The sequence below is a fragment of the Clinocottus analis genome, unplaced genomic scaffold, assembly GCF_023055335.1.
Source record: "Clinocottus analis isolate CAN_PGR_092001 unplaced genomic scaffold, fCliAna1.0.p SCAF_3, whole genome shotgun sequence".
Taxonomy (NCBI): domain Eukaryota; kingdom Metazoa; phylum Chordata; class Actinopteri; order Perciformes; family Cottidae; genus Clinocottus; species Clinocottus analis.
Genome location: NW_027176042.1, coordinates 14387877 through 14401412, shown reverse-complemented (window position 1 = coordinate 14401412; position 13536 = coordinate 14387877). Strand labels below are relative to the sequence as shown.

The 13536-nt window shown below is 37.5% G+C and overlaps 1 protein-coding gene across 3 annotated transcripts; it reads left to right on the top strand.

Annotated features, from left to right (window-relative positions):
- The first annotated feature begins 1783 nt into the window (after window positions 1–1783).
- slc6a11a (solute carrier family 6 member 11a) lies at window positions 1784–13074 on the top strand. 3 transcript variants are annotated; one of them, XM_068594207.1, is made up of 14 exons: window positions 1784–1958; window positions 5182–5316; window positions 5399–5539; window positions 5798–5885; window positions 7527–7659; window positions 8701–8835; window positions 8919–9022; window positions 9983–10107; window positions 10285–10397; window positions 10480–10617; window positions 10856–10958; window positions 11178–11278; window positions 11540–11710; window positions 12274–13074. In XM_068594207.1, exons 1-14 carry the CDS (start codon window positions 1784–1786, stop codon window positions 12385–12387), a joined length of 1776 nt encoding a protein of 591 aa, XP_068450308.1. In that variant the 3' UTR covers window positions 12388–13074. The 3 variants fall into 3 exon arrangements, with proteins under 3 accessions (XP_068450308.1, XP_068450309.1, XP_068450310.1); XM_068594208.1 differs by lacking the exon at window positions 1784–1958 and adding an exon at window positions 3752–3832; XM_068594209.1 differs by lacking the exon at window positions 1784–1958 and adding an exon at window positions 4359–4475.
- The last annotated feature ends 462 nt before the right edge of the window (window positions 13075–13536 follow it).

Here is a 13536-nt window from a genome sequence, read left to right as displayed (position 1 = left end):
TTAAAGCAGTGGTCTCAAACTGTGGGTCATGACCCTCTAGTGGGGCGCAGAGGTAAAAAAAAGAAAGAAAGAAAAGAAAATCTTTTTTAAAAAAACATTTATTTTTTTTAAGAATTCTTCATTATTCCCACATTGGGTACATTATTCTCTGCATTTTAGTACCATTAGTAATTTAGGAGCAGTGTGCTGCTGTGAAGCACTGGGGCTTCAGTTTTGCTCAAGGACATTTCAACATGCAAACTACGGGGAGACTCGCCGATTCTTGCTGTTTTGCTGAAAGCTGTCTCTATGAGGTTTCTATGAGGTCTCTGTGAGGTCGGCTTTTCTGCTGTTGCGTCTCAAAAAACTGAATATAGATTTAATTAATTAAGAGTGGCCGTATCAAAATTTCCAACCTTGTTCTAAAAATATTTGTATACTTATACAACATGATGGCTCACACATCTGCACTCATTTTGTTTGGCACAGGTTGAACATTATTGTTATCTGTAAAAGATATTTACTGCAAAATAGGTTATTTGCAGACACAATAGGTATATTTTTGTGCCAAATATTAGTTATTCTTTGCATGGATAGAACTTTATTTGCATTGTTTTAACAAAGTGATTGCACATGGTATTAGTTTTTGTCTGATGAAGCATCTGGTTTACTTTACTTATTATTTGAAAAAGCACGGTTGTAACCATTTTGTTACAATTTTGTTGGGGCAGTGGGGCCTGAACATTTTTCTTTCTCTAAAGTGGGATGTGACAGAAAAAGTTTGAGAGACGCTGCATTAAAGTATATGAAAACATATTCTTGAAAATACAAGTGGACCTGGAAAAGAGATCAATGTGTCCACTTTTACACCTGGATGATAAATGTTTTTATCACACATACTAGACTATAAATTACTGTAGATTATATGAATACTTGAGTAAAGGCTAACACCAGTTTTCCCTTGGGCTAAGCAATGAGGATGACTGGCAGGTCATGCAGCCCAGGAACACTTACATAGAAAAGATGTACGCATGTACCCTAAATCAGGATCCAAACTGACATAAAAAAGAGCTAAACACGTGAGTGCCATGTTTGATTGGCTTTTTTGGATATGTTTCTATCAAACGAACACTCACATACAAAAGCAGTTTCTATGTACCGTGTCTTCCTCCTCTCAAGCTCTGGTAGGCATACAACTCCAAGCTTATGCCAAAACAATATGGTAATTATGTGGAAATGCGTAAACATTTCTTTTTTTAATTAACATTATCTAAAATATGAGTTTATAATAACATAACTTTACTAGAAGGGAACTTGGTACTTGTAAGGTTAAAAAGCAGAAATAGGTGGAAAGCAACCTACACAGAGTCATTTGAAAGGTAATTTAAAAAAAAATTCCATATGATTATACATGTGCCTTTGAGTTGACAGGTTGACAGTCTAATCTGGATTTGTGACTGTGTTAAAATTAACTTTGCTTTGGGCAAAACAATTCTAGTTTTCAATTATTTATCTGTTAGGCGGAGGCGGAGTCATCTGTTGTAAAAGCCTTCAATACCATGTCCAAACCGTAATTAGTCACACTAAATATATTCCTCTCCTGTTTGTCCCTTGAGGAGCATGATGTTTATCTAAGTGAAAACTTTTGGTGCACATCTAGAGGTCCCCCTTGTGGCTAAACACCTTACAGTGTGTAAATTAGGTAACCCCATGGCAGTCTGCACCAGACAGTCCCCAGCCAGTCATTCCAGAAACTCAAGGATCAATCCCACTTATGTCATACGAGCGTTTCTTCCTCAGCGGTATGGCAGACTCTCTGTGCAGGCTGGATCATCTCCCTCCTAAGGCTACTTCACAAGCAGTTGACCAGCGTGGCAAATGGGGCAGCAAAAAGGAGTTCATTCTGTCTGCGGCTGGTGCTATTATTGGACTTGGAAATGTGTGGAGATTTCCATATCTCTGCTACAAGAATGGTGGTGGTGAGTATTTCTGTTTACTATTCTCTCAGTTTAGTATTGCTACACCAACACACACACACACACACACACACACACACACACACATACACACAATGGTAGTGTAGCGTCAGATTTGGCATGCAAACTTTCTTTTAACTCTTTCCTGTCAAGAATGTTTTTTGAATGGTAAATGAGAAGAGTACTGTTTTATTATTCAAGACACAAATACAAGATAGTTGTATTTGTTTTACTTATTAGGTCGCCTCTTGATATTGTTATTTATTTATTAATAAACTACCAAATGCATCATTATAAATGCATATAAGTTTGTATTACTCAAATTTACTTTCAGAAATCCCGAGGGCAAAGTAGTAAAGCCCTCCTGCTTTTTGTCTGTCTCTCTCCACTTCACATCTGATGATTAACAATGTGACAGGTTATGAAAGGCTATGAAAATAATCTGCTGCCTGTGATTGTGTAAAGAGCAGAGTCACATTCTTTGCGGAGAACTGCATGTATTACAGCTTAGTATATAACGAAGGAACCAGGGTCAAACCTTTATCAGCACTTTTTTGGCAACAGGATGGGATAGAAATGAGAACTTTGACAAACTTTTTAATGAAATGTTACAGTACATTTAAACATTTTGAATACATTTGAATGAATTAAACTGTATGACTATAAATCAATACTGATATAACACAGGAATCTTAAAGATGAGGAAGAAAGTGTAATACTTTTATTATACTGTGTACACTTTTAACATGTTAGTTACTGTACATGAAAGATGTTTTGTATCTTGTTTTTTATGCCATTGACTTAAACGCTTATTAGTCTTTTCAAGCACCTCCAACATTGTCACGTATGACAAATAGTAATATCTAAATGTAAAGTCTTAAGTGTTAAAAGGGGCATGAGCATATTTTTTAACCCCATGTGGTTTTTAGATCTGGTTTCTTAATGAATTTGAATGTGATTGTTTTAATCCCAAAAAAGACCATTGTCATAGTCACAACGCTGTGGCTCAAACCTACATTTTGTGAAGACAACATCTGTCAAAACCGGGTGGGAGCTTGCCTGCAGACATTAAACTGCCTTGGATGAAATAATGCAGCTACAATCAATGTTTGGATGATACCCACACATCCAAGATCAACTAAACTATTTATATTGAGAGTGGAGTCAAATTGGAAAATTAGCAATCTAATCTAAGTAATAAGTAAAGCCAGCTCTCTACATATTTTTAAAAAGAAAGTTCAACTTGAATCTGAAATGGTTTTCTTGTGGCTCTTTGAAGACTAGCCAAGAATTATATATATATATATATATATATATATATATATATATATATATATATATATATATATATATATATATATATATATATATATATATATATATATATATAGATAGATAGATAGATAGATAGATATATAGATATTCATTCCAAGGATCAGTGTCACATATACTTCGATATTACCCGTTATAGAAAAAGAGCAATGTGTCTGAGTCACTTCACGACTGTGTAAGCAGGCTGTTCATGGGGCAGTCTATAGCCTGTCTGCGTCTTCACTTTGCATAACCACCAAATTTAACACCGGCAATATTTGTGACAACATGCTTTACTTACAATTAATACGGGTAGATCAAATCAAGCTTTCTGATTGGTTGAGAGTGAGTCACGGGGGTAGTTTATTCAGGCAATAAAGTACTGTACAGGCTGTTTAAATTAACCAGCGTTCCATATCAGTGCGCAGCCAAAATAACTGGTAGATTTAAATTGCGCGACCGTTAGTTGTCATTTCCAGCTTGACATTTACCAAACATGTGTAGCGGGGTTTTTTCTCGCGCCTATACTTTTATAATAATAAAATAACAACACGCTGCTCCGTTAGGTAAGACAAGACGGCAACCACTTTTTTTCTTGTCTCCCTTTTCACTCGAACAAATCCTCCTCTCTTTCCGTTTCCCCTTCACAATAAAAGCCCTAGCTGTTTACGTACACACTATAATAGCTTACACATGTTTCGTGTAAACTTTGATATTTTGGGGGAATGACTTTCGATGAGAATGTCAGCGGCGAAGAATGTGTTTGTGGTCCCTGTTCCTGCTGTACAGTCACACGTTGCTGCGGCTTACGATCAGGAGAGAAGACGAGTTCACGCTCTGAGAGACTAGTTAACGCTTTGAGAGACTAGTTAACGCTCCGAGAGACTAGTTAACGCTCTGAGAGACTAGTTAACGCTCTGAGAGCAGACTAATTAGCGCGGAGCGAGCGCGTAAAACAAGAAACGAAGGCGAGGAACGAAAAGCGTTTGATAACAAAATAGTGCTCATTTCCAGTGAAAGATAATCACCATCGGCAATTTCCCGACGTGAGGCAAGTTCTCTTAACATCATGGACGGGGAAAATAACGGAGAAAAGACGGACAGAAGCAGCGAGAGCACTTATTTTCATCGGTGGCTGGGTGTCATCCTCCACCCTGCTTCCAACCCTGCTTTCAACCCATTTACTGACTATAAAACTGACAGTGACAGGTAGTCAGTTTTATTGTCCTGTATGTGCGTCCCGTATGCAACGCCAAACACGTACGGGACTATTTTCTCTACGCTGCTGAAATGCGATACACAACTTTTGGTGGCTACAACTATGTTGGGTTGAAAGACAGCTTACTATTACAGTTTATAATGTCGCAGGTAACCGTATTATAAAAGCAATAAGGTACTCGAGGCAGTACTGTATCAACAATAATGTACTGTTCAAGGGTTGCCGGCCATCCGCTGCGCGTCGGGCCGAACAACACCCTTGAACAGTACATTATTGAACGATACAGTACTGCCTCTCGAACCTTATTGCTTAAATATCTCAACTGGGATGAGTTTAAGTTCATAGAAGAAAGTTCTTTTTCTCTCAGAGTATATTTATGTATAATGATAATTCCGTAATTTTCTATAGGCTCTGGAGTGGCTGATTAAACCTCTGATCAGGTTGAAGCCAGAGCTCTGATGAGAATAAAGGTGGATTTTTTTCCTACCCTTTAAGAAAGGAAAGAGACTCAGTAAGATGCCACTCAATTGGTCTCTATACCTGAAAACACCAAGAAACTTTAATGGTTAGATGATTCAATGTATTCTAAAGGTCAAATATCCAAGTAGAGAAATCAGAAAACGCTTAAGTGATTATGGTGCTCCTTGTGTATGTGATGTACAATGCATGTTTACAATACTCTATTTACACTTGCAGGTGCATTCCTCATTCCTTACATCCTGTTCCTTGGAGCTTGTGGTATTCCTCTGTTCATACTGGAGATATCACTGGGCCAGTACACCAGTCAGGGAGGAATTATGTGCTGGAGGAAGATCTGCCCCTTGTTTGAAGGTACGTATACCTGTCAGGAGTTTACCGAGTTATGACAAAAATACTACGGCAATGCACTATTAACATTTTTTGTTGTTTACAGGCATGGGCTACGCCAGCCAACTTATCGTTTTCTATGGATGTATCAGCTACATTGTGATTTTAGCCTGGGCTTTTCTCTACCTTTTCTCTTCCTTTTCTGGTGAGCTGCCATGGGCCACCTGTAATAACACATGGAATTCAGGTAAATTCAATATTTTTCTTTAAGCATTTTAACTGTAACCTCTATCCCACAAATTCAACAACATTAGGATCCTATTTGTTTTAGGTGTTATACATTATACATTAGAAACATCAAGTTGTATCATAAACACAATTGATTTTAATAACAAGGAACATGTTGCATTAATTAATTGTATGAAGAATTATGATGTCTGGTTTACGCAATTGAAGAAGCATGCCTTTACAGCTTTAACTATGTTTACAATGTTATATTTTTTAGGTTCTTGTGTGGTATTGAACAACTTTAATGCCACTGTTAACTGGACTTTGCCTGTGAATGCATCATCATCTGTATCAGAATTCTGGCAGTAAGTTTTTAATCCAAATGAAATTGAAATGAGTAGAAATGTATCATGTAACAAAGGATTAGAAGGTAAATACTCTTAGTAACTTACAAAGACATGTGCTGTTTGCATTTCGATGGGGATGGAAAACAGTGCTTTTCTAAAATTTTGTCATGTACCTATTCAGACATATTGAGGAACTGGTCCAATCTCAATCTCCACCCTTACGGACTCACAACCTTTGAGGTGCGCTCCCGCGAAATCCTTGAGGGTTTAGGGGTGTCCTATTGTCAAATTGGGGAGTGCCTGAGGGCTATGTGGCAGACATTTTGCACCCTTTATGAACCCTTTCCGTAAGTCAACATTAGATGCTGACTTTGCCTAAGGGAATTACCCATAATGCATTGCAGACGTAAAAAAAAAAAAAAGAAAGGCAAACAAAGAGGCACCTGGGCATTTAGCCAGGTAAAATACCTTTACAACATTATGGAAAATAAAAACACATGAATTAGAGGAATGCAAGCAGGATATATATATATATATATATATATATATATATATATATATATATATATATATATATATATATATATATATGTACATATATTTATATATATATATATTTCTGTACATTCATCAAACATTTTATTTTGACAAAGACAAGTGAATAAATAATATAAAATGACTTCTCATCTTGTGAGAAAGACATTTAAACCAGTGAATAAAAAGAATAAAATAAATACATAATTGTACACAATATTTTTAATGTAGTCACGTGATGTTGCAGCAAAGTGCTGTCCCATTCATATACACGCCAGCTCACGCCCTCACAGACTCTCACACTCAACAATTTAGCAACTGACGTCAGTGAGTCCCTGAGGGTTCAGGGCTTGAGGGTTTAGGGTGGAGATTGGGATTGGGCCATTGTCTGGCACTGGCAGAATGTTACGAGACCCAACACGCCCCTTCATCTTTTTTACTATGGACTGTTGCTCGACACTGGTTGGGTGTGTGCAAATTATGAGTGATTCGCTGATATCGGAATGTTTGCTTATTAGGGTAGGCAAAGCAGCTTCTCCAGTTCCTTGGTTTCATGTAGTTCCTGGGATAGCTCCATCTGATTTGAAACAGTACCATCAGCCAGAATAATGTGCATGCTGAACTTAACAACCTTCACACAACTCTTTTAAAATGATCATCTCTCCCATCTATTCAATTTGACGTGAATGCACCATCAGTGTTGAACTCTCTGGTTCGTCACAACAAAAGCCCTCACACACACAAGCACAGGTGTTTTCCTTTATCTTGATTGAAGAGATGTCTTTACTCGTCAGGACTATGTGGACATGAAAAAACTGTGATTGATTTCTAGCATCTGTTAAGGTAGGGCAGCTTACACCTGACTAACTCCTAGCACAGTTTACCCCTAAATTCACTTTGAAAAGGGGTCTAATCAGCCATAATAATTAAAAAGAATTGTGTACTGAAGGTGTGAAGCTCTTTTAATTGCACATTCCCGCAAGTTTTATAAATAGTTTGCTGAGCTTCAACATTATTAGACCTTTCAATTTCAACTTTTTGGCTTGTCAATCACTGTAGCCTCATAGACCTGCACAAATGTATATTTCTCCAAATAATTTGTTAGTGTTACCTTTGTCCTTACAGACGACGGGTGCTCAATATATCCACTGGCATAGAGGTTCTGGGAAACATACAGTGGGAGCTTTCTTTGTGCCTTCTTCTGGCCTGGATCATCTGCTACTTCTGTGTCTGGAAGGGAGTGAGATCCACAGGAAAAGTAAGACTAAAATGACTAATCCTCACTCAGAAATTTCTTATATTGTTACTTAGCTAGTCCAAGTAATTTTCACTTTGTGTTGATTTCGGCGAGGTCGTGCATTTGAGCAGCAGAAGCTCTTTAGAAAACCTTTCATTTTATTGCAGCAGGGTGTGACAGTCTGCCCTGTGCAGTTGTTCTGGTTCTCCTGTGTCTCCACTTGCCACTAACATTACAATGTGAAATATGATCTTGATCCAGTCGTGAAATTTTATTTTCAAACCGATTACGTGTTATTACGATCTATGTGAGTCGTCCATTTGATGGATTTAACTTTCGACAGCACATCACCGACGAGCACGTTGGGCCTCATGTGTTTACATGTTCAAAGTCACACAGGTTTGCAGCAGTTATGAAATACTGGGCCACTCCCATGGGATGAGGCAGATTCATCAATGTAAATCTCTTGTAAGAAGAGAAATGTTTTTCACTTGTGGTTTGCCAAGACATTCAAAAATATGCAGCTCTCACTTATTAGTAATTGTTAAGCCTAGAGCCTTGAAATTATAATGAATTTACTATAGTGTGAAAAGTGGCTGCGAGCCAATGCTCTCATTTGGAATGAGTCACTGTAAATATAATATTTCAAAGCCCCTTGAAGCAAATTTGTGATAGTCAGGATGTATCTAACTGTAAAGTAAGGAATCTCTCTGCCTCTGTCTTCTTTCCCTAAGCATATCTTGCAAACTGCTCATTCGGTCTACTATAAACTTGGTGGGTGTATTACTGGGTAGGAAGTGCTTTTGTCATATTTTTTTAACTTTAGAGACGTTCAATAATATACTTTAAATAATCAAGCGCCTGGGGTAAGAACTTCATGGCTCTGCAGACCAAGCGAGCATGCCGCCCACAGTTTCCACAGTTTTGTCTCGCAAAACTACCAAAACAATGACCAAGTGACACCACATCATGAATCCTAATCTCTCTTACAAACATTTCAACAGCCATGGTTAGAGTAGTTTTCTATCATTTGAAACAAGATAATGATCTGCTTAAATGTAGGCGGCCTACGTGACAGCGACGTTCCCCTTCATCATGTTGACAGTGCTGTTCATCAGAGGAATGACCCTCCCGGGAGCCTTCCATGGTATCAAGTACTATTTGTACCCCAATCCTGATCGGCTTGCTGACCCGCAGGTATCATTCATCGTATATTCTCATTGTCATTTGGATTATTCTATTGCAGAGTTGGTGTTCAATCATTTGTCACTGGTTTATAGGTTTGGATTGATGCTGGAACCCAAATATTTTATTCCTATGCTATATGTTTGGGATGCCTGACTACGCTTGGAAGCTACAACAAGTACAACAACAACTGTTACAGGTAAGTACTCCTGGTTTACTGGCTACAGTTAAATCTTGTTTTCTTCTACATTATGTTGTGATGCTTTTAATGGTCTTATTTAAAGCACTTTGAATCGCCTTGTTGTTGAAATTTGCTATACAACTTGCCTTGCCTTTTCAGTTGCATTAATAATAATTACAATAATTGTTTTATAACAAACATTTGTATTTGTTTAGGGCTCTAAAAGGTACTCAAGATAATTTATATCAGGGGTGTCAAACTCATTTTAGTGAAGGTGCCACATGCTGCCCATTTTGATCTCAAGCGGGCCAGACCAGTAAAATCAAAGTATAATAACGCATAAATAACAATATTTCTCTGTATGTTCAAATCATTGGTGACGGTTTTTGGATGATAAACCCTGTTTTAAAGTCTTTCAAAAAAAATTCAGACATTGGCCCCCTGTTTATCTGTCTGGGCTCTCCTCCGCAGATTCCCTTGCTTTTGTGACGCGTTTGTGACAAAAGCCACTTTTCATGACGTGATCCATTTTAAACGACTTGCAACACTTGCAGTGCAAATTACAGTAAAATGTCCAAAAACGTTATCCTTCATTTGCAGCTTGTAATTTCTCCCTAAATTGTGTCACAACGCCTGTTTTTTCTCTTGATCATTGATGGAGGGTGGGCCATATGTTTGGCACCTCCTTTACATGGTAAAGACAAACAATAGAAGCAACAAGAAAGATGACAATATTGAGAAACAAATGTACTGTTTTATAAATGTAACAATATCAGTGTCCTAGATCTGATCTGCCTTGCATACCTTTTTTATTCATTTTTTAAGTTTTAATTTGTTTGTTTCCATTCCCCTTTTAAAAAAAAAATATTTTCAGGTGCCTATAAACCTGCTCTGTATATAATTTTAATGTTAAAATGTTAACAGGTCTATGTTACCAAGAGAGAAATAAAGACATGTGCATTTTTTTCTGATTTGCAGGGACTGCTTCTGTCTTTGCTTGTTGAACAGCGGGACCAGCATTATATCTGGCTTTGCCATTTTCTCAGTTCTGGGTTACATGTCCCAAAAACAGGGTGTCAACATTTCTTTAGTGGCTGATTCAGGTATGAATGTGAATCACCTCTGTTTCAATTACAAATTCCTCAAACTGTCAATTATATGACGTTGTTTCCTAATTTTAATTTTCAGTTTATGATTTCATGGATTTTGCTACATCCACGTTAAATAAAAAAAAGACAGCAATGGTGTACTTTTTTTTTTTTTTTGGTTTCCCTTGGCAGGCCCTGGCCTTGTGTTCATAGTGTACCCACAAGCTGTGACTCTTCTGCCGTGGCCCCAGGTCTGGTCTGTGTGCTTCTTCACCATGATCATCTTGCTAGGAATAGATGGACAGGTCAGCTGTAGCCTTCCTTATGTCTCCCGAAAATCTCTTCCAAGGCGTTTCCAAGCTGACTTGTCTTTCTGTTGCTCTCCAGTTTATTGGACTTGAAAGCATCATGACTTCTCTGTCAGATGTCTACCCTTCCCAGATTCGAAAAGGATTTCGGAGAGAGCTTCTTCTGATGCTAATCTGTGCTTCTGGCTATGTGTTTGGCCTCTTGTTGGTGTGTCAGGTGAAAACCACACTCATTGATGGCCACATAGCAATTTATTATTAGAGTAATTTGCAGTCTGATCGATTGACACTCAATACACAACATGTAACCTGCATCTTTTATTATTTGTTTTTCTGTGTGTGTGTGTGTGTGTGTGTGTGTGTGTGTGAAATTGTGGTGAGGTGGTTTTAATTATTTGCAAGGTGCATATAATGCCACCCTCACTTTACCAATGTATTGCCTGCTTTAATTTTAGGGTGGCGCATACATTCTGCAGATCTTTGATCACTATGTTTGCAGTGGTCCCACTCTTCTTCTGTTGGCAATCTTCCAGTCAGTGGTTATTGGATGGATTTATGGTAAGAAACAGTTCTCAGTGGGAGAGCTGTCTTTGGTTTTTAGATGTTATATCACACAGAGTTTACAACATCATAACTCAATTCCATACTAAGTATTGTTTATATAAAATGTGAGAATACATAATGCTCTTGCTCTGTAAAAGTGGTTAAATTAAGTATAGTGAATTTGAATATACTGCATATTATTCAGTATGTGTGATGTGTCTGTCTCTGTCTAAGGTGCTGACCGCTTCTATGACAACATTAAGGACATGATTGGATACAAACCTCTCGCACTGATAAAGTACTGCTGGTTGTACGGAACCCCTCTTATTTGCAGTGTATGTGTTTTAAGAAATAAACCTTTTTTTATTCTGTGAATTGATCGTTCTGGGAAAGAGAACTGGTTAATACGCCGTTCCCTTAAGAACTTGGGTTTATGTTTACTTCCTGTCAGCTGATGTCATTCACATACACTGCAACAGGAAATAAACAGGGTCCTATTTGGTACGTTTACATTTACTACTCAGGGATGGTTTGTAGATATTTGCTTTCCGATTGATCCAACAAAGTTTAAATTTGGAATTGCTTCTATTTTAAAGGGCACACTTTTGTTTTTGCTCCTGAGATACACTCCCCTGAGGTTCAACAACTCCTATGTGTATCCTTGGTGGGCCTACTGTTTCGGCTGGTTTCTGGCCATGTCATCTCTCATGATGATTCCAGTGACCATGGTCTGGAAACTGGCCCACGTGAAAGGGAATCTCTGGCAGGTCAGTTGTGGTTGTCTTTTGATTTGTATTTGCTCATTTAAAATTTTAAAAAAATTGTCCCATTTTTGGGACAATTTTGATTTCCTCCACAGAGTTCTTCTAAACTGAGTAACGTTGTACATTTTGAGAGAGGAAAAGTATAAACATTACAGTTTCATTGAAACATACTTTTTTTGCTTATGGATAGTTCATGTACCATTTTCCATGTTTTAATTGTATTCGTAATTTAGACTTAACTTTAGACATATTATGTAAATTCATATCGTAGTTTGCATTTCAGTTTAAAGTATGTTTAGAATTAGAATATGTTTAGAAGCACACTGATGTTTCACTACCGGACATGTTTGACTGTAACACAAGAATTCAGTAAAGACGGAGCGAACTCAGTTTTCTACCGTAGTTGAAACTCATACACGAGTAGACTCGTTCTTTCCGTTGAGACTGGTTAAAACAAATTAATGTATTAAGAACTATAACCGGATAACTAGAAAGGAACCTTAGCCATTACAGTTCATGTTCTGCTGTAAGTGATCTTCTTTAAGAATCTTTATACCTTCCTTTAGCGTCTCAAGATGAGCTCCAAACCTGCATGTGACAATCCAGTGGTGACGAAGGAAATGACGAGCATGAGCACCTCACTACACTTCCTTGAAGGTGGACAAGATGGCAAACTGTAAAGAAATGCCAATCCTTTAAGAAACATAACTTTTGTTTATGGTTAGAGCAAGTTATGGTGGTTAGTATGCATTTAGATATTTTTTGTTTGAAGGCGTGGTTGAGGTTTATAGTATATAAATGTTTATGGTAAATAGGGGTAAACTTGCATAATCAACTATGAGGGGCCTAGATCCGAGCCTGCTTTGACTGCCAATCAAATGGTCGAATCTTTGAAGTCACTGGATCATGTAATGGTAAAATATAGCATTGCTTATGTTACAACAGGTTTTATAAGTTACATAGAGATTTTTTTTGTGTTTGGCTCAATATTTTTTTACTAATGTAAGCAAAAGTGATTTGGAGGCTCACAAGAGAAGACAATGGGCGCCTGTCTTGAGATAGCTTTCCCCCAGCTCGCAGAGGTAACAACGTATTGCAATGGGCCTGGAAGAAAACCGTTTTAAGTATCTTTTGTAAACCTAACATTGATAAGAGTTGATTGTATGAAAAATGCTTAGTGAGCAGAAACCATATATTTTTTTAGTCTTGTTCAGTTCTATTGTGTTCCTCTAAAAGGGGGTGTTACTTATGATATACATAAATGTACTGGTGACTTTTCATATGTCGAAGAAATCTTGGTGCAAACTGCCTTGGTGGTTGTTACATGTTTCCTCTTTTTTGTAAGAAATTAAACTGACTAAAGACCACTTTTATTCCTGAGATGTTATTCCTCCTTCCCCGAGTGACAAAGAAAATCATCATACATAAATAACAACATGGTTAATTCACATCAAAGAAGAGGTCCACATTTATTAGTCAGAGTACAGGAACGTAGCGATCGCTTTTTTTTTGGTATGATTCCTCAATAAAACCTCGTCCCTTCCACCAGGTGCGAGGTCTTCCTGGTGGAAGAATATTCAGTAAAAGTGCTAATACCACACAGTGCTAGCTCATTGACAACCTTTCTTAAGTAATAGTATTTAAGAAGGATGAATATACACTAACATTACTTCAAATAAAAGTACTAATTGTGCAGTAAAATGTTCCCTGTCAGTGTTTCACTATGTTTTTGGATACATTTTACTGCTGCGATACATGTTTTACTGATGCGATGTGCTAATTTTATTTACATTCTAGCACTGCTTCTTGGAGTCACTTAAAGGTCACCA

Bases quoted from the DNA above. Each gene is read 5' to 3' on its own strand.
- slc6a11a (XM_068594207.1), top strand. From the start codon at position 1,784: ATGGCAGACTCTCTGTGCAGGCTGGATCATCTCCCTCCTAAGGCTACT. The intron at 5,886-7,526 runs GTAAGTTTTTAA...TTGTCCTTACAG, and splicing joins TCTGTATCAGAATTCTGGCA to ACGACGGGTGCTCAATATAT. The intron at 11,711-12,273 runs GTCAGTTGTGGT...ACCTTCCTTTAG, and splicing joins TGAAAGGGAATCTCTGGCAG to CGTCTCAAGATGAGCTCCAA.